Raw genomic sequence first — 20,958 nt, 5'->3', positions numbered from 1 at the left:
ATGGAAAAAGCAAGAGAGTTCCAGAAAAACATCTATTTCTGCTTAATTGACTATGCCAAAGCCTTTGACTGTGTGGATCACAATAAACTGTGGAAAATTCTCAAAGAGATAGGCATACCAGAACACCTGATCTGCCTCTTGAGAAATTTGTATGCAGGTCAGGAAGCAACAGTTAGAACTAGACATGAAACAACAGACTGATTCCAAATAGGAAAAGGAGTACGTCAAGGCTGTATATTGTCACCCTGCTTATTTAACTTATATGCAGAGTACATCATGAGAAACACTGGACTGGAAGAAGCACAAACTGGAATCAAGATTGCTAGGAGAAATATCAATAACCTCAGATATGCAGATGATACCACCCTTATGGTAGAAAGTGAAGAGGAACTAAAAAGCCTCTTGATGAGAGTGAAAGAGGAGAGTGAAAAACTCGGCTTAAGGCTCAACGTTCAGAAAACGAAGATCATGGCATCGGGTCCCATCACTTCATGGGAAATAGATGGGGAAACAGTGGCAACAGTGTCAGACTTTATTTTTATGGGCTCCAAAATCACTGCAGATGTTGACTGCAGCCATGAAATTAAAAGACGCTTACTCCTTGGAAGGAAAGTTATGACCAACCTAGATAGCATATTCAAAAGCAGAGACATTACTTTGCCAACAAAGGTTCGTCTAGTCAAGGCTATGGTTTTTCCTGTGGTCATGTATAGATGTGAGAGTTGGACTGTGAAGAAGGCTGAGTGCCGAAGAATTGATGCTTTTGAACTGTGGTATTGGAAAAGACTCTTGAGAGTCCCTTGGACTTCGAGGAGATCCAACCAGTCCATTCTGAAGGAGATCAGCACTGGGATTTCTTTGGAAGGGATAATGCTAAAGCTGAAACTCCAGTACTTTGGCCACCTCATGCGAAGAGTTGACTCATTAGAAAAGACTCTGATGCTGGGAGGGATTGGGGGCAAGAGGAGAAGGGGACGACAGAGGATGAGATGGCTGGATGGCATCACTGACTCGATGGACAAGAGTCTGAGTAAACTCTGGGAGTTGGTGATGGACAGGGAGGCCTGGCGTGCTGCGATTCATGGGGTCACAAAGAGTCAGACACAATTGAGCAACTGATCTGATCTGATAAGAAAAAATTAAAAGGATAAGATAAATTCCAGTGATAGAATTCCAAAAAGTCATATCACCTAAAAAGCAGATTTAATCACAGGGTTATAGACTGCTGCTACTGCTGCTAAGTCACTTCAGTCATGTCCTACTCTGTGCAACCTCCTAGACGGCAGCCCACCAGGCTCCCCCATCCCTGGGATTCTCCAGGCAAGAACACTGGAGTGGGTTGCCATTTCCTTCCGCAATGCATGAAAGTGAAAAGTGAAAGTGAAGTCCCTCAGTCGTGTCCAACTCTTAGCGTCCCCATGGACTGCAGCCTACCAGGCTCTTCCGTCCATGGGATTTTCCTAGCAAGAGTACTGGAGTGGGGTGCCATTGCCTTCTCCAGTAGACTGCTTCCCTACCCTTATACCTCGTACAGCATCAGTGAGGCTCAGTATAATACCAGTGGGTTATAAATGAGAAAGCTGCAAAACACAAAGTCTATTTAAGTGTTTCTAGAGAAAGAAGGACAAGATGGCGGAAGAGCAGGTGGACTCAGAGTACAGTCTCTCTCCATGGACACATCAGGAATACAGCCTCATACACAGAAATTCTCACAGAGCACCAGCTGAGAATGGCAGAGTCCCTGATCACTGGAAAGGAATATATGGACCCAGGCACAAATCAGTAGGTTGAAGGGAAGGAGGGAGAATGAGGAGGAGAGTGAATAAGACCTGACCTGCATCCCGGAATTGGGGAGCAGAGGCAAGGGAGAGAGCCCCCCATCAGATCAATTTATCAGGATAGAAGAGAAGCATTTGAGCAAACTCCTGTGGATGATACACATGCAGAAAGCGGGGTGAAACCACTGCTGAGCTCCAGGGGCAGAGCGACAAAGGAAGGGGTCTGAAAACCTTTCCACCAGCTGTCTAAGCGACAGATTAAATTCACACAGTGAACTAGATTGACTCTATAGAGTGAAGCAGCTGATCTGTGACAGTCCAAATGAAGTAAGAAACACAGAACAGTCTGTGCCATGGCCAACGTACCTTGGACAGGGAAGCAAGTCTACCAGTGCACACGGTGGCTGGGAGCGGGATCGTGGGGCTTGGAGAGCAATCTCAGTGCAACAACTGACGATGACTGCAGGGAGACAACTCAAGGAGACAGGAGAGAGGAAATCCATGGTGGACAATGCCTTTGGAAGAAATCTTGGACACCATGGAAGCAGGGTGCTATTGCTGAGTCATGTGCAAGGAGTACAGCCTTCCCTGTAGCTTCCCTCTCCTCACATGCCTGCACTGGCAATTGAGCACTAGAGAAGGACCCCAGCCAGGGGTCTTTGAGCATCTGCTGGGCCAAGCAATGGAGAAGGACCAGCCAGGAAGGCACTTTGGGTGCCAGCTGCCAGAGGCTAGAAAAGAATCCTAATAGAGCCATATCTCCCGTGCCCATGACCACTGGCTTCTCTGCACACCTGGCACCACCAAGGCTCCTGCAATCCAAGCAGCTGCACCACCTCCATGTCTGGTCCTCACTGAGCAGACCCAAGTCTTTTAGGGCATCCTTGGGAGCAAACTCCTGTGGGTGATACACATTCAGAGATGGGGATAAAACCACCACTGAGCTCCAGGGGCAGAGCTACAAAGGAAGAGGTTTGAAAACCTTCCCATCAGCTGTCTAAGCTACAGATTAAATTCCCACAATCAACTAGACAGACTCTTTGTCTGTAGAATATATTAAAGGACAATGAGTGTTTCCACAAAATAAAACACTCTAGCTCTGGCAACTGGGGTCACTGGAGACAATCAAATGCAACAGAAGGGCCAGATAGAGTCTGAGCTGTCCCCACATCAAGTCCAGGGACCAGGCCTCCCCAGCACTGCAGGGTCTCCCAGGGAGGCAGAAGTGAGCTGTGGCTCACAGTAGGAGAAAGGACTCTGAGAGCCGAGACCCGAGAAAAACATTTATTTTTATTCTTATGTTTTCATTTGTTCTGCAATACATTCTGGAATTTTTTTTTTTCTCTTTATTCTTTCTTTGTTGTTGTGGTTGCTGGTTAAAACAACAAAGCCTGGATGACAATACATCTGTTTACAACATAGTCAACCAAATATTGTAAGCCCACCGTTGAGGCCCTACAACTCAGAAAAACAACAACAACAAAAAAGATTCCTTTCCAAATATTACTGCTCACTAACAATGTATCTGGTAACCCAAGAGCTGTGATGGAGACAGACAAGATTCATATTGTTTTCATGACTACTAACATGACATCCATTATACAGCCCTTGGATTAGGAAGTGATTTTAACTTTAAAATCTTAATATTTAAGAAATACATTTTGTAAGGCTATAGCTGCCATAGACAGTGATTCCTCTGATGAATTTGAGTAAACTGAAAATCTTTGAGACAGAATTCACCATTCTTTATGCCATTACGAACATTTATGATTCATGGAAAGAGACAAAATATCAATATTCATAGGAGTTTGGGAAAATTTCATTCTGATCTTCATGAATGACTTTGAGTGGTTCAAGACTTCAGTGGAAGAAATGACTGCAGATATGGTAGAAATAACATGACAATTAAAAGCAGACATGAGCTTAAAGATATGACTGAATTGTTACAATCCCATGATAAAACTTTAAATGATGAGGAGTTGATTCTTATTGATGAGGAAAGAAAGTGGTTTATTGAAATGGAATCCACTCTTGGTGAAGATGCCATGAAGATTGTTGGAATAACAGAAAAAGGATTTAGAATATAATATAAACTTGGCTGATAAAACAATGGCAGAGTTTGAGAGAATTGACTCCAGTTTTGAAATAAGTGCTACTGTGCGTAAATTGCTATTAAACAACACTGTATGTACAGAGAAATCACTCATAAGGGAAGAGTCAATCAGTGCAGCAAGATTCATTATTGTCTTCTTTTAAGAAATTGCCTCAGACCATGACTTTCACCAACCACCACCCTGATCACTCGGCAGTTATCAACAACTGAAGGTTAGCAATTTTTAATCAATAAAGTAATTTTAACTAAGGCATGCACATGATGCTTTGGACATAATGCAATTGCACACTTTAGAATAGTGTAAACATAACCTCTATACTTATACATACTGATAAAAAAAATCATGACATTTATTTTATTTGCTATTTCTGCTTGGTTGATATATTCACTTTACTGTGCTGGTCTAGGACTGAACCCAGAAGATTTCTGAGGGATGCCTGTAATGGCAAACTATTCTAAGTTTATGTGGGAAGGTAAGAGATGCTGAAAACACAACAAAATACTGAAGAATAAAATCAGAAAATTGACAGTATCTGATATCAAGACTATAGTAATCAAGAAATGTAATATTGTTTTATGAGTAGACTCATGATTCAATGAAGCAGAATAAAGAGCCCAGAAATTTACCTACACACATAGGCAACTGACCTTTGATAGAAGATCAAAGGCAATGGAGAAAGGATGGTCTTTCTAACCAATAGTGCTAGAAAAACTGAAAATTCATAGGCAAAAAAATTGAATTCTAGACAACTGACTTTACACCTTTCACAAAAACAAAACTCAAAAATGGATCATAATCTTAAATATAAATATAAAACTATTAAAATGTTAAAAGATAATTAGATAGAAATTCTAAGTGACCTTTGGTTTGGATTTTTTTTGATAAAACACCAAAAGCACAATATAGAAAATAGAATAATTGATAAGTTGAAACTCATTAAAATTAAAACTTCTACAAAATACACTGAAAAGACAATGGAATGTCAAGCCACAGACTGAGACAACAAATTGAAAACATATCTGATAAAAATTTGTGATCCAAAATATACATAGAACCCTTAAAATAGCAACTCAAAAGTTGATCAAAAGATCTAAACAGTCATCTCACAAAAGATGATGTGCAGATGGCAAACAGGTAAAATATGAAAATATGCTTAGCTTCACAATTCATTAGAGAATTGCAAGTTAAAAAATTGAGCAACCACTTATTAGAATCCAGAACACTGACAAGACTAAATCTTGACAAACTTGTAGAGTAACAGTAACTTTCATTCATTACTGGTAGTAATGGAAAATGGAACAGCCACTTTGAAGATAGTTTGGTAATTACTTAAAAAAGCTAACGTAGTCTTACCTTATGATCAGCAAAATTCCACTCCCAGGTATTTAGACAAATAAGTTGAAAACAAAAGCCCACACAAAAACCATAACGCATGTTTATATCAGCCTTACTAGTAATTGCCAAAAACTGGGAGCAACCAAAAAGTCTTCAACAGATGAACAGGTAAGCAATGGAATATTACTTAGGAACACAATAAAAAGAAATGAGCTATCAGGTCATGAAAAGACGGAGGAAACTTAAAGGCATATTTTTAATGAAAAAAGGTAGTCTGAAAAGGCATAGCTGAAATGGCTATGGCTGGTGTTTCCAACCATATGACATTCTAGAAAAGGCAAAGACTATAAAGATATTAAAACCATCAGTAGTTTCCAGAGAAGAGGGATGAGAAGGTGCAACAAAGGATTTCCAAGGCAGTGAAACTCTTCTATAGGATACTCTAATGCTGTGGGACTTCCCCAGTGGCTCAGTGGTAAAGAATCTGCTGCAGTGCAAGAGACACGGGCTTGATCTCTGGGCTGGGACGATCCCCTGGAGGAGGGCACAGCAACCCACTTCAGTATTCTTGCCTGGAGAATCCCATGGACTGAGGAGCCTGGTGGGTTACAGTTTACGGATAGCAAAGAGTCGGACACGACTGAAGCGACTGAGCACGCACACACGCAGGCAATGTAATGCTATATGATGCGCATTTCTCAAAATCTGTAAAACTTTGAAACAAAGAGTGAACTCTGGTGCAAACTATTGATTTTAGTCAGTAATATAGCAATACTGACTCAACAATTGTAACAAACACCTAATAAGGGAGAAACTGTGTGAGTGAGTATAGAAGTGGAGGGCGGGGTGAGAATAACTGTATTATCTGCTCAACTTTTCCATAAACCTAAAATGGCCCTACAGTTAAAATCTATTTTTTTTAAACCTGGATATACTTTTATTATTTCTAAAAAGTTATCTAGCATTTATTCTGGGTGTTCTGTTAGAAAGTAATACAACGATGACTAAAGATAGTTTTATTTCTTTAAAAATCCTTACATCTTTTATTTTATTTTATTACCTTACAACTAGAAGTAGCTGTGCAATGTTGTTGGAAGGGGGACAGAGAGAGCAAGTACTTTGCTGTTTCCCTTAACAGTATTTTTCCCAACACCTCACTTTATAGTGTTCACATTATATGTGAAATACATAAGGCAGCTGTGATTTTTGTTTTTCTAGATGCCACCTCTGATTAAGTATCTTCTTTGCTTTAATTCCAAGTTTTCATAAATGGAATTAAATTTTCTTGAACACATTTCTGTATCTATTAAGGTGATCATATAGAGAATTTCCTTTAATACTCCATATTACTTTCAAGACAGAAGAGAGACCAGCCCTGGATTACTAAGTTAGGTTGAATGACCATGGCTTATATTTCTCTGGCATCCTGTTTCTTCCCTTTCAAAACAGGCATCACATTCATATGGCTGTTCAACTTCTCCATATGACTGCAATACCACAAGGAAAGATGAAGTCTCTATGCTTTATTTATCAGAGCCTAGCACTGTTCTTTGTCCAAACTGGGACTCAATAAAATGTTGTTCAATTAATTAGTGAATAAATACGAACATCTCCACCAGCAGCCAACTGCCACTCCAGGTTGGAAGATACTCTCATCCCTTGGGCATCGTTCATTGCAGACAAGAACGGAAGATACCTTGCATTGTTGCCAAAAATAGAAAGTGAAATGCTTTCACTAATACTAAAAGTTAATTAATAATTCAAAGACATATTGTTTACATTGCAATTATTTATATACTTTGATTTTTTTATTATGAATACTTGTTAAACAATGTTGTGTATTAGAATACCCATTTGAAAATTTCTCAGAATATTAGAATTCGCTAAAGAAGCTGGAAGATCGAGTTTACAAAAGTATTTCAAGAAATGCCTGTGGTACTGGGCCTCCAAATGGACAACTTATTTTCTTAATCGCAATTTTTGGTTCCTTATGTTACCAGAACATCACTATATGTTACCATGGAGTCAATGTGTATAAGATCTCAAACAAAATGTCAAATGGTTGTAAAAAATGAGAAAAAAAAACCAATAAATCATCCTTAGCTATTTTACCTGTAAGTGATGTGCTTGTGCTGCCACTTCTGGCCTGTCAACGCATACCGCTTTCGACGAATATTAAATTTGGAGCTACCTCTTGTCTGGTCGGGCACACCGCATCGAGGCTTCTTCATCCAGCTGCAAAAAGCAACGTTTTCCAGTTATTACCCAACAAATCTAAAGATTAATTTCCAAAAGAAGTCCAATGAGAAGTTATGACAGTGATAATAAAACTGGGAAAAGAAATTAATAAAGGAAATTTTATTTTAAAATATATTGAAATTTTTTTTAAAAATAAAGGAAATTTTATTAGTTTTATTGCATTTGAATCTAATAAAAAAGTATATGTTTTTTCCTGAATGATCAAGAATCACTAGTTTATAACTCATATCCTTTAGATAATTTTTCTAACTCATTTTGAGCTAAATGAGTAGGTATTCTGAAGCTTCTAACTAGAATCTGCTATTAACAAGAAATGTGACCTTGGGCAATTCTCATTCATAAAAGGAGACTTTGTACAATAAATTATAACTAAGGCCTCTTATAGCTTTATGTTCAATATTCAATAGTTTTAAAAATCTACTGCTGCTGCTGCTGCTAAGTCACTTCAGTCGTGTCCGACTCTGTGCGACCCCACAGACGGCAGCCCACCAGGCTCCCCTGTCCCTGGGATTCTCCAGGCAAGAACACTGGAGTGGGTTGCCATTTCCTTCTCCAATGCGTGAGAGTGAAAAAGTGAAGTCGCCCAGTTGTGTCCGACTCCTAGCAACCCCATGGACTGCAGCCTACCAGGCTCCTCCATCCACATGGCCTTAAATTCCAGGACTCAAGGAGATATGCAGATGACACCACCCTTATGACAGAAAGTGAAGAAGAATTAAAGAGCCTCTTGAAGAAAGTGAAAGAGCAGAATGAAAAAGTTGGCTTAAATCTCAACTTTCAGAAAACTAAGATCATGACATCCAGTCCCATCACTTCATGGCAAATAGATGGGGAAACAATGGAAACAGTGACTGACTTTATTTTGGGGAGCTCCAAAATCACTGCAGATGGTGATTGCAGCCATGAAATTAAAAGATGCTGGCTCCGTGGAAGAAAAGCTATGACCAACCTAGACAGCATATTAAAAAGCAGAGACATTACTTTGCTAACAAAGGTCTGTCTAGTAAAGGCTATGGTTTTTCCAGTGGTCATGTATGGATGTGACAGTTGGACTATAAAGAAAGCAAAGCACTGAAGAATTGATGATTTTGAACTGTGGTATTGGAAAAGACTCTTGAGAGTAACTTGGACAGCAAGGAGATCCAACCAGTGAATCCTAAAGGAAATCAGTCCTGAATATTCATTGGAAGGACTGATATTGAAGCTGAAACTCCAATACTTTGGCCGCCTGACATGAAAAACTGACTCAATGGAAAAGACCCTGATGCTGGGAAATATTGAAGGCGGGACGAGAAGGGGACGACAGAGGATGAGATGGTTGGATGGCATCACCGATTCAATAGACATGAGTTTGAGCAAGCTTTGGGAGTTAGTGATGGACAGGGAGGTCTGGTGTGCTGCTGTTCATGGGGTTGCCATGAGTTGTACATGATTGAATGACTGAACTGAACAAGGAGATATATGCTACTCTTTTCTAGCTTACACATATGCAAATTATTTTAAAAAGGCAAAAAAATTTGCATTTTTCCATTTTTTTCTTCTTTTCAGTTTAAGCATTTTCTAAATAACAGCCATTCTCTCTGAATTCTTCATAATAACCAAATTTAATGCTTAAGAATTTTTTTCTGAATATGAGGTTTAGTATCACACAAATAAAATTTAAATATTAACATTAGGAAAATAAAATGTTGGTTTCGATTTATTTATTGTTAATGCTTATATAGATACAGTTGTCTAACCTCTTTTGGAATATCTCATTTGACCATTGTCATGTTTTCTATGTACTTTCCTCTTGTCTACGGAGAAACATTTTCATGATTTTGATAGGTTTTTCATTAGTGACTCATAAAATAACTTTACCATTCATTATGATATTTAATTTAACAATTACAAACTAAAGCAGAATCTTCATGATGTTACATGCTTCAGAAAGTGGAAATAAGAAAAGAATCACTTTTCATTATATTTCATCACATACTTAATTTCTATACTCTTTATATATAAATAATTGATTACAGAGATGACTGTCTAAAGATGTCCATTTCATGAAAATGAATGAAATAGTTAACATATTACATGGATAAATCAGCTAACCAGCTTTTATAAACATAATAATGTCATGCAGCAACAAAAGCACAATTTTTAGTTTTTAAGAAAGACAACACTTTTCTGATAAGCATTATACATTTGTCCTCTTCTATTCTATTGCCAGTAATAATGTAAACACTGGAGTTACCAGGCTTAAAAACTCCATTCTCATTTATAATGCATTGTAGAAGTACTTAAGAAAATCACCCTTTCCCTTTTTTTAAAGTCTCCAAACCAAATAAGATGTCTTGCAAATGCTAATGTCTAGAAGGCTATCCAGCTCTATGAAGCTGAAGTCTCTGGAACTAAGAACTGAGATATCTTACTTCCCAGGACTCTCTTAATCACTAAATTTGAAAGACATTTCACTAGACTATAAAACAGTCAAGGGCAGGGGATCTACATACTCCCAGTACCTGTACAATTCCTAGCATTTAAAAGATGCTCAATAAACAAATGAATAGAGACATTTTAAATGAAAACATTTTCATTATATTCTATAAGATCTAAATATACTCAGCTAACAAATATTAAGCATTAATGAAGGACTTATGAAAATTTCAATGGCTTTTATATATGAATATTTCATTAATCATCAGATCAGATCAGATCAGTTGCTCAGCCGTGTCCGACTCTTTGCGACCCCATGAATCACAGCACGCCAGGCCTCCCTGTCCATCACCAACTCCCGGAGTTCACTCAGACTCACGTCCATCGAGTCAGTGATGCCATCCAGCCATCATTAACCATACTCTCAACCAAAAATTATATTTCTTGGGTAAGTACTTATTCTGACTTATCTCCCTGAAAGTATTGTGAGAATAAATAATACTTAATTATTAAATATTAATAAATTTAGTTAATGTGGGATGTGACTACACTTACATTTAGCTAAAGAAAAGATTTAAGCAAACACTCTATGAGGAAAAATCATTTTAAAATGGATAGTAGGATAAAAGTTGACAATTTGTATTTATACTGATACATTATCAAGATAAAGTGTATTTTCAATGAGGATATATTCTCTAGAATTACTTCCACAATACACAAAATTAAAAGATGAAAGCAGTCATGTTTTTTCAAACATTCAAACTTATTAATGTGAATCTCCATTTTAAGTTGTGCACATGTTGGATCAGTAAAAATTTTCTCAGTGAAGCACTGCATCTTCCAAAGGACAAGGGTTTTAGGTATGAGTATTAATTTGGTTCCTATGCTCAAAGATGTCTCTGCTAAGTTCCTAATGTATTTCTTTAGCTTTTTCCCACTTCATATAATTTTTTCTTATGCTCCAACTATTTACTCATTCCATCCTGATCCATTTTCCTACAACATTTTCAAGCTTTTATAATATGCTAAGATATATATGAAAAAAGTGTGGATAAAAAGATAAGACAAGCTCTTGAAGAGCTCCCAGTCTAAGTTAATATAGCATGATAGAAAAAAAAAATTACAGTATAATTGGTTAAGTATTCTCACATCTCCATGTAGCCACCTTGTCATCATTTCTAACTTTACATGTAATTTAAAAATTATAATTTTCCAGCCCCAAAATTGCAACAATTCCTCTGACAACTTAACTCAACCAAAAGTCTTTATAAATGATATAAGCAAGATATACAGGTAACATCTTCCACAGATTTCTCCTCACATCTAATCAATCATCATGCAGTCTCTTCTGCCTCCAACACTTCTTTGTATCTCTCACTCTTAGCAGTGCCTCCTCACTCCTAAAGATAAATCTTTTCAAAGCACGGACGTGTTTCCTACATGTTCTGAGCACAAAATGCTTTTATAGACAGAATCTTACTCAGGCATACTCAGCAAGGGTAACCCTTGTTCCCTTAATTCCCAAGATCCACACACGTTCCTACAGAACTGTATCACTGATCCTGCTCTTGATGCCAACTGTCTTGCTGTTCACACTGTTCACTGAACCCAGGGTAGGCAAGGCATGTGCTGAGGATGGAAGGAGACTCGAGGAGCCATAGGAACTGCAGACACGTTTATTCTCTCCGGGCTGACACAGCAGCCATAACACAGCCTTTCTACTGGTTGCTGCACCAGCTGTAGCAGCAGCCACAACATAACCATAATGGAGCCATAGCACAGCCATGACATAAGCTCATAAGAACGACCATGATGACACTCCAGTGCAGCCCCAGTGCTCTAGCAGCCAGGGCTTTTGTGGTGAGGCTCTTACAGGCATATCACACAAAGCAGCTCATAACCAAATGAGTACCTCGTGACCAAGCAAGTTTCTTGAGACCCAGTGAGTACTTCGTGACCAGGTGAGTACCTCGTGAGGAAGCAAGTACCACGTGACCAAGCAAGTACCTTGTGACTCAGTGAGTACCTCATGACCAAGCAAGTACCTCATGAGGAAGCGAGTTCACGTGACCAAGCAAGTACCTCGTGACCCAGTGAGTACCTCGTTACCAAGCAAGTACCTCATGAGGAAGCAAGTACCACATGACCAAGCAAGTACCTTGTGACTCAGTGAGTACCTCGTGACCAAGCAAGTACCTCGTGAGGAAGCGAGTACCACATGACCAAGCAAGTACCTCGTGACCCAGTGAGTACCTCGTTACCAAGCAAGTACCTCATGAGGAAGCAAGTACCATGTGACCAAGCAAGTACCTTGTGACTCAGTGAGTACCTCATGACCAAGCAAGTACCTCGTGAGGAAGCGAGTACCACATGACCAAGCAAGTACCTCGTGACCCAGTGAGTACCTCATGACCAAGCAAGTACCTCGTGAGGAAGCGAGTACCACGTGACCAAGCAAGTACCTTGTGACTCAGTGAGTACCTCGTGACCAAGCAAGTACCTCGTGAGGAAGCGAGTACCACGTGACCAAGCAAGTACCTCGTGACCTAGTGAGTAGCTCATGACCAAGCAAGTACCTCGTGAGGAAGCGAGTACCATGTGACCAAGCAAGTACCTTGTGACCCAGTGAGTACCTTGTGACCCAGTGAGTACCTCGTGACCCAGTGAGTACCTTGTGACTAAGCGAGTTCCTCATGATGTGTATGTGCAGTGCTATAAGTGAGCTCAGCTGTTACATAAACATTATTTACAAAACCTGGGGCCAGAGCGAGAGGCTATGGGCCAAGAGAGACAGACCACACCATCTTGGCTAATTTGTTCTTTCCCTACACTGTACCCCTTCCGAGTCTCTCGCCTCATAATCTCCAAGCAGTCCATCTTCCACGATATTGCCTTGGCGAGTAACACTGACCCTTGGATTTACACCTTGCAATAGCAGTAGCTACAACAACAAACAGGGACATCCCCAATACAGGGCAAAACCCAGTGTCAGGTCTCATGTTGCAGTCCTTGCCCTCATGGGCCTAGGAGAGCCATCCACCAGGTGGAGTGCCTTTATCTTCCTTGGCCAAGTCCAGCCCATCATCAGGCCTTGTGAGACTGCGGGAAAGCCTCCACAGGGGCAACTCCACTCCTGCAGAATTTTTATTAAAGACCTGCAAAGCCCCCCACAGGCACCGGGCCCACCCCTTCAAGGAGGGGCATTTTTTGTGTATTTTCCACAGCCCATCCACAAAATTCCACAAAATTCCAAATGCTTTCACACTGCTCTAAATCTGCACGAGAATCAGAGGTTATTAGCACATCCTAGGATACAGCCTTTACAGTACACTGTTCTAAATCTACATCATACAACATAGGACAAAGGTTCTGACTTGCTGTAAAGAAGGTTGCATTTGGCACCGGTATCAACCAGGGCCATTACTCTCTGTACATTGGCTAGTGACCAGTGAATTCCAAGTTCTACTTGGAGCCTCTGGTCCCTGTTTGGGTTTTTCGGGCAGGCCCCTTGGTCTGAGTTCTGTTCAAAGTGAAAAAAAGGCATCATCGAAAGGATCATCCTCAGGCATCAGGTAATCTTTTAACTGAACTGCCCAGAATCTCTGGCTGTGGGTGCTTCTCGAACTTGGTAAACTGCTGCTCTGATCTCAGTTCCTCCACGGCTCAAGGAGCAGAGTGCTGGGCTGTCCACCAATTTTATTTCTGTCAACTCCCGCTGCCAGCAAATCAGCCCACATTGCATTCTCGTTACTCGGATAGGGCCTTTACCAGCTCCGGTCCCCTTTGGGGTCTTCACGCTTCTACTCCCCTTTGCCTGCAGCTGTCCCTCTATTTCTCCCAAGGGAGTCACCATTGACATCACCTCATAGCTGGGGTGCCCACAGAGGGAGCAAGAATAGTAGTCAGGGATCCAAAACTGGTAGACAGGGCATTGTTCAAAACGGCGTCTTGAATGCCACAAGTAAACGCTCATCTTCTGGGCCTCGGGTGTTTGGGTTGAACGTTGACTGCTTCGTGCCCAGTTCTCTCACTGCTTGGGCCAACTCATAGAGGTATACCATTTACTCACAGTATCCGGGAGCTCTCCCGCATGTGACCACGTGGTGCAAACGGCAGCTTTAATCCATTTCCATGAGGGCATGTGTTTGGTTAGGCGAACCATGCATGAGTTGCCAGGATTCTGCAACCTTTGTCTCAGTGAGGGGTGAGTGGCTATAGATGCCAGTTCTACCTCATCCCCAACACATATAATCCTGGGCACCCCTGTGTCCCAAAGTCGCAAGAGCCATGCTGCCAAGGGTTCCCCTTGCTTTTGCCGAAATTTCAGACCCAAGTCAACCAACTCTGCCGGAGTATATGGTCGATATGTCATGAGCTCAGTCACACTGGAGGACCCTTGAGGACGCCGCCCTCCCCTCCCCGGGCCACATGCTTCTCATGCTTCCCTTTCTGCTGTACAGCAGGCCTCACAGCCAAGCGGGAACCTGTGGTCTCACAGAGTTCATTATCACAGTCCCTTACTGCCTCGCCCTCAGGGATGCTGGGTTCTTCAGGGCCACGGGTTCTTGCTCTAAGGCCAATATACGTTGTTCAAGTTCTTCGGAGTGTCTCTGCACATCGTGTACCAGCGTGGCATCACAGAGCGCACTACCAATATTCACCTTCAGGGCAGTCAGGAAAATCCACCCCACGGTGTCAGCGGCAGTCTGTGCCATCTTGTTCAGCAAATGGGAACTCATGGCCTGTAACACCATTTCCTTGCTGTCTGGGGACCCATCCATGCGTCCCTGTTTTCCACTAGAGCGCATGCAGAATGACAGCCACACAGTGCCACATGCTATCTGGTGGCCACTGGTGTCCTCCATCCAGTGGAGCCTCGGGCTCCTCTACCTGCTGGGTATCCTGCTGTCTACACCAGTTGTATCTCTGATCCCGCTCATGACGTCAATTGTCTTGGTGTTTACACTGTTCGCTGAACCCAGGGTAGGCAAGGTGTGAGCTAACAGGCTGGAAGGAGACTCAAGGAGCCATAGGAATTGCAGACAGGTTCATTCTCTCCTGGCTGGCATAGCAGTCATAATACAACCTCTCTCCTGGCTGTAGCAGCAGCAACAGCAGCCACAAGATAACCATGACAGAGCCATAAAGTAGCCATGATGTAACCTCATATAACCATGATGCCACTCCAATGTAGCCCCGGTGCCATAGCAGCCGTGGCTTTCCTAGTGAACTTCTTACAGGCATAGTGCACAAAACACCTCGTGACCAAGCAAGTACCTCATGAGCAAGCGAGTACCTCCTGACATGCATGCACAGTGCTATAATTGATCTCAGCTGTTACATACATGGGGCCAGAACAAGAGGCTGTGGGGCAAGAGTGCCTGACCATGCCACGTAGGCTAATTTTGCTCTTTGCCTACAAGAACCAAATCCCTTTCTGCCTTTGTATACAGTGACTTCTGTCTGGAATGCTTTTTCCGCCTTGTTGACACTGACAATCGTGATCTTCCTGCATTGTTTAACTTGCACAGGTACAGTTGACCATCTCACACAGCGTGTACTATGGTGTATAACCAATGTGTGCATGTCTATCTCTGTCTTTCGCCAGCCTGTGCGTCCAGCCAGAGAGCACTGTATGGGGCCCGGACCCAGTGACGTTTCCAATGAGGAACATGAAGCAAATGAATGGTCTTCATGTAATTTATTTTTTTTTTGCACATAATGACCTGCCCCCTACTATCCTATATGTTTCTTAAAGACTTTGTAGCTCATAGCTCTGTGCCTTGAACAAATGCTTCTATAGATGAATATTATGTGGAAACTTTCATATACGATTAAATCATAAAGTATATGACAAGTGTAAGAAATAAACACAAGAACAGGTATAATGCAATATAAACTAATAATTTAACTTAAAGAACACTTATGGGCGTTGGTCAAGATAATTCTACGTTAACCTCACCAATACATGTATCTAAATATTCTAGCACAGAGATATTAGCAGGTATTAACTATTAAAATCTTGATTCCGGCTTGTGTTTCTTCCAGTCCAGCGTTTCTCATGATGTACTCTGCATATAAGTTAAATAAACAAGGTGACAATATACAGCCTTGACAAACTCCTTTTCCTATTTGGAACCAGTCTATTGTCCCATGTCCAGTTCTAACTGTTGCTTCCTGACCTGCATACAAATTTCTCAAGAGGCAGATCAGCTGGTCTGGTATTCCCATCTCTTTCAGAATTTTCCACAGGTTATTGTGATCCACACAGTCAAAGGCTTTGGCATAATCAATAAAGCAGAAATAGATGTTTTTCTGGAACTCACTTGCTTTTTCCATGATCCAGTGGATGTTGGCAATTTGATCTCTGGTTCCTCTGCCTTTTCTAAAACCAGCTTGAACATCAGGAAGTTCACGGTTCACATATTGCTTAAGCCTGGCTTGGAGAATTTTGAGCATTACTTTACTAGCGTGTGAGATGAGTGCAATTGTGTGGTAGCTTGAGCATTCTTTGGCATTGCCTTTCTTTGGGATTGGAATGAAAACTGACCTTTTCCAGTCCTGTGGCCACTGCTGAGTTTTCCAAATTTGCTGGCATATTGAGTGCAGCACTTTCACAGCATCATCTTTCAGGATTTGGAATAGCTCAACTGGAATTCCATCACCTGCACTAGCTTTGATCGTAGTGATGCTTTCTAAGGCCCACTTGACTTCACATTCCAGGATGTCTGGCTCTAGGTCAGTGATCACACCATCGTGATTATCTGGGTCGTGAAGATCTTTTTTGTACAGTTCTTCTGTGTATTCTTGCCATCTCTTCTTAGTATCTTCTGCTTCTGTTAGGTCCATACCATTTCTGTCCTTTATCAAGCCCATCTTTGCATGAAATGTTCCTTTGGTATCTCTGATTTTCTTGAAGAAATCTCTGGTCTTTCCCATTCTGTTGTTTTCCTCTATTTCTTTGCATTGATCACTGAAGAAGGCTTTCTTATCTCTTCTTGCTATTCTTTGGAACTCTGCATTCAGATGTTTATATCTTCCTTTTCTTCTTTGCTTTTCGCTTCTCTTCTTTTCAGAGCTATTTGTAAGGCCTCCCCAGACAGCCATTTTGCTTTTTTGCATTTCTTTTCTATGGGAATGGTCTTGATCCCTATCTCCTGTACAATGTCACGAACCTCATTCCATAGTTCATCAGGCACTCTATCTATCAGATCTAGGCGCTTAAATCTATTTCTCACTTCCACTGTATAATCATAAGGGATTTGATTTAGGTCATACTTGAATGGTCTAGTGGTTTTCCCTACTTGCTTCAATTTAAGTCTGAATTTAGCAATAAGGAGTTCATAGTCTGAGCCACAGTCAGCTCCTGGTCTTGTTTCTGCTGACTGTACAGAGCTTCTTCATCTTTGGCTAGAAAGAATATAATCAATCTGATTTCGGTGTTGACCATCTGGTGATGTCCATGTATAGAGTCTTCTCTTGTGTTTTTGGAAGAGGGTGTTTGCTATGACCAGTGCATTTTCTTGGCAAAACTCTATTAGTCTTTGCCCTGCTTTATTCTGTATTCCAAGGCCAAATTTGCCTGTTACTCCAGGTGTTTCTTGACTTCCTACTTTTGCATTCCAGTCCCCTATAATGAAAAGGACACCTTTTTTGGGTGTTAGTTCTAAAAGGTCTTATAGGTCTTCATAGAACCATTCAACTTCAGCTTCTTCAGCACTACTGGTTGGGGCATAGACTTGGATTACTGTGATATTGAATGGTTTGCCTTGGAAATGAACAGAGATCATTCTGTCGTTTTTGAGATTGCATCCAAGTACTGCATTTCGGACTCTTTTGTTGACCATGATGGCCACTCCATTTCTTCTGAGAGATTCCTGCCCGCAGTAGTAGATATAATGGTCATCTGAGTTAAATTCACCCATTCCAGTCCATTTCAGTTCGCTGATTCCTAGAATGTTGACATTCACTCTTGCCATCTCTTGTTTTTTGCCATCTCTTGTGTTTCTTGGACTGGAAGAAACACAAGCTGGAATTAAGACTGCCAGGAGAAATATCAATAACCTCAGATATGCAGATGACACAACCCTTATGGCAGAAAGTGAAGAGGAACTAAAAAGCCTCTTGATGAAAGTGAAAGTGGAGAGTGAAAAAGTTGGCTTAAAGCTCAACATTCAGAAAACGAAGATCATGGCATCCGGTCTCACCAGTTCATGGGAAATAGATGGGGAAAAAGTGGAAACGGTGTCAGACTTTATTTTTATGGGCTCCAAAATCACTACAGATGGTGAATGCAGCCATGAAATTAAAAGACGCTTACTCCTTGGAAGGAAAGTTATGACCAACCTAGATAGCATATTCAAAAGCAGAGACATTACTTTGCCAACAAAGTTTTGTCTAGTCAAGGCTATGGTTTTTCCTGTGATTATGTATGGATGTGAGAGTTGGACTGTGAAGAAGGCTGAGTGCCGAAGAATTGATGCTTTTGAACAGTGGTCTTGGAGAAGACTCTTGAGAGTCCCTTGGACTGCAAGGAGATCCAACCAGTCCATTGTGAAGGAGATCAGCCCTGGGATTTCTTTGGAAGGGATGATGCTAAAGCTGAAACTCCAGTACTTTGGCCACCTCATGCAAAGAGTTGACTCATTGGAAAAGACTCTGATGCTGGGAGGGATTGGGGGCAGGAGGAGAAGGGGACAACAGAGGATGAGATGGCTGGATTGCACCACTGACTCGATGGACGTGAGTCTGAGTGAACTCTGGGAGTTGGTGATGGACAGGGAGGCCTGGCGTGCTGCAATTCATGGGGTCGCAAAGAGTCGGACACGACTGAGCGACTGATCTGATCTGATCTGATCTGAACTATTAAAATATGTCAAGTCTTCAAAATATGATCAGAGCACGTGGTGACACTAAATATGACATGCAGTGTTTGAGCTAAATCTGTCCTCAGGATTTTTACATGATTCCAACCGTTTATTCATTAATTATATAAGCATTTGTTTCTCTCACAGTTTTTAAGTTCTCCATGACATAAAGAGTGGTCAGTGTTTTTTAGAACTTATCAATGAATTAAATGCTGTCTAACACTAAAAGCAAAATTAGCATATTAATGTTGCTATTCAGGTAAAGTCTGGTGATCCACTTCTAGTTATCATCCACCAAAATGTTAGTTGTATTCACATACAATTTGATAAATCCCATATTTACCTATACAGAAGAATCTAAAACTGGATGCAAAAAGTAAAATTGACTGATTGTCTCACCTAAGATAATAGCTTCATCATATGAAAAGAGAAGGTGTTAAAGTGCATTTATGTGTGTGTGTGTGTATTATTTTCAAGTAGCACTTTTTTGTGAAAGTGTCATTACTAAAGCACTTCTCTTTTTCATTGTGACAATACAGATGCACCTGTGTTTCTCTATTGACTTACTTGCTAAGAATTTTAATTTGACATTCCAAAACAAACAAAGACATGCGGAATGAGCACTGGGCTGAAGATGGGAGCCTCCAAGAGAGACATTCTGTAAAATCAAGGTATAAGTAATGGCATCACCCAATTTTCATAAATATAATGCTGTTATTAAGTGTTGATTTAACTGTTTAGAACCCAGAACACTTTTAAACTAGTTCAGCAGATCACTAATATCTTCATTTAAATTAATTCAACTTAAAAATTAAAACAATTAAAATCAACTTTCTTGTGAAAAGTTGTATTATATAAGTTGAAAGCAGGAATTCTAGAGCCAAACTACCAGGGTTTCCCTTCCCTTCCACTGATTCACAAGCCCTGTGCTATTAGTCACTCTACTATATCTTTCTATGCTTTAGCTTCCTCTTTGAAATGAAACAATTGTACTATTACTGAATTAATATGAGAATTAAACTATTTAAATCATATGAAATACTTAAGAACAGTTCCTGGCACATAGTAATGTTATTATTATTAACTAATAATTATAACACTTAATTCAGTTCAGTCACTCTAGTCGTGTCCGACTCTTTGTGACCCCATGAACCGCAGCACACCAGGCCTCCCTGTCCATCACCAACTCCAAGAGTTTACCCAAACTCATGTCCATTGAGTTGGTGATGCCATCCAACCATCTCATCCTCTGTCGTCCCCTTCTCCTCCAGCCCTCAATCTTTCCCAGCATCAGGGTCTTTTCAAATGAGTCAGCTCTTCGCATCAGGTGGCCAAAGTATTGGAACACCCAGGACTGATATCCTTTAGGATGGACTGGTTGGATCTCCTTGCAGTCCAAGGGACTCTCAAGAGTCTTCTCCAACACCACAGTTTAAAAGCATCAATTCTTCTGTGCTCACCTTTCTTTATAGTCCAACTTTCACATCCGTACACGACTACTGGAAAAACCAAAGCCTTGACTAGATGGACCTTTGTTGACAAAGTAACGTCTCTGCTTTTCAATATGCTGTCTAGGTTGGTCATAACTTTCCTTCCAAGGAGTAAGCGTCTTTTAATTTCATGGCTGCAGTCACCATATGCAGTGATTTTGGAGCCCCCCAAAAATAAAGTCAGCCACTGTTTCCACTGTTTCCCTATCTATTTGCTATGAAGTGATGGGACCAAATGCCTTAATACTATTTTACAAATATCGGGAAGTAGTTGTACTTCTATTACAGGAAGTAGTAGAAGTAGCAGTATACAGATTTCAATTTACGTTGACTTGTATGTTGACCTAAAGCACTCTGTTATTCAAGACAGCGATGATTCTAGTATTTTGATAACAAACAATAACAGGTACATTATCCTCTGCTTTATGTAACTAATGTAACCATAAGCTTCTAAACAAGTTTACAGTAATGCTAAGAGTCACTATACATTAAAAAGTATTCATTATCTTCAGTTAAAAATGACGAGTTGGGCATTATGTCAAACATTTGGGGCTACCCGTTGTATGATTCCAAGAGGTTCCTTCAAGTTGTAGTCCATCCCCCAGATGCCCATAGTGGAGCTGCAGGAAGGCACCTCCTCAGTAGACTAAGATGAGAATGCTGCCCTTTGGAGTTGAAGTTGTGCCACACAGTGGCT

General features: G+C 40.8%; 1 protein-coding gene across 2 annotated transcripts in view; it reads right to left on the bottom strand.

Annotated features, from left to right (window-relative positions):
* MMP16 (matrix metallopeptidase 16 (membrane-inserted)) overlaps positions 1 to 20,958 on the bottom strand; it is a 406,901-nt gene that overhangs the window by 181,307 nt on the left and 204,636 nt on the right. For both annotated transcript variants that reach the window (XM_010862117.1, XM_010862127.1), the window contains exon 3: positions 7,340 to 7,462. In XM_010862117.1, coding sequence (XP_010860419.1) covers positions 7,340 to 7,462 — 123 coding nt within the window. The remainder of the gene's footprint in view (positions 1 to 7,339; positions 7,463 to 20,958) is intronic.

This window comes from Bison bison, unplaced genomic scaffold (assembly GCF_000754665.1).
Source record: "Bison bison bison isolate TAMUID 2011002044 unplaced genomic scaffold, Bison_UMD1.0 scf7180017858048, whole genome shotgun sequence".
In the NCBI taxonomy this organism is placed as follows: domain Eukaryota; kingdom Metazoa; phylum Chordata; class Mammalia; order Artiodactyla; family Bovidae; genus Bison; species Bison bison.
The sequence above is the reverse complement of the archived record's forward strand: the minus strand, read 5'-3'. Positions and strand labels throughout refer to the sequence as shown.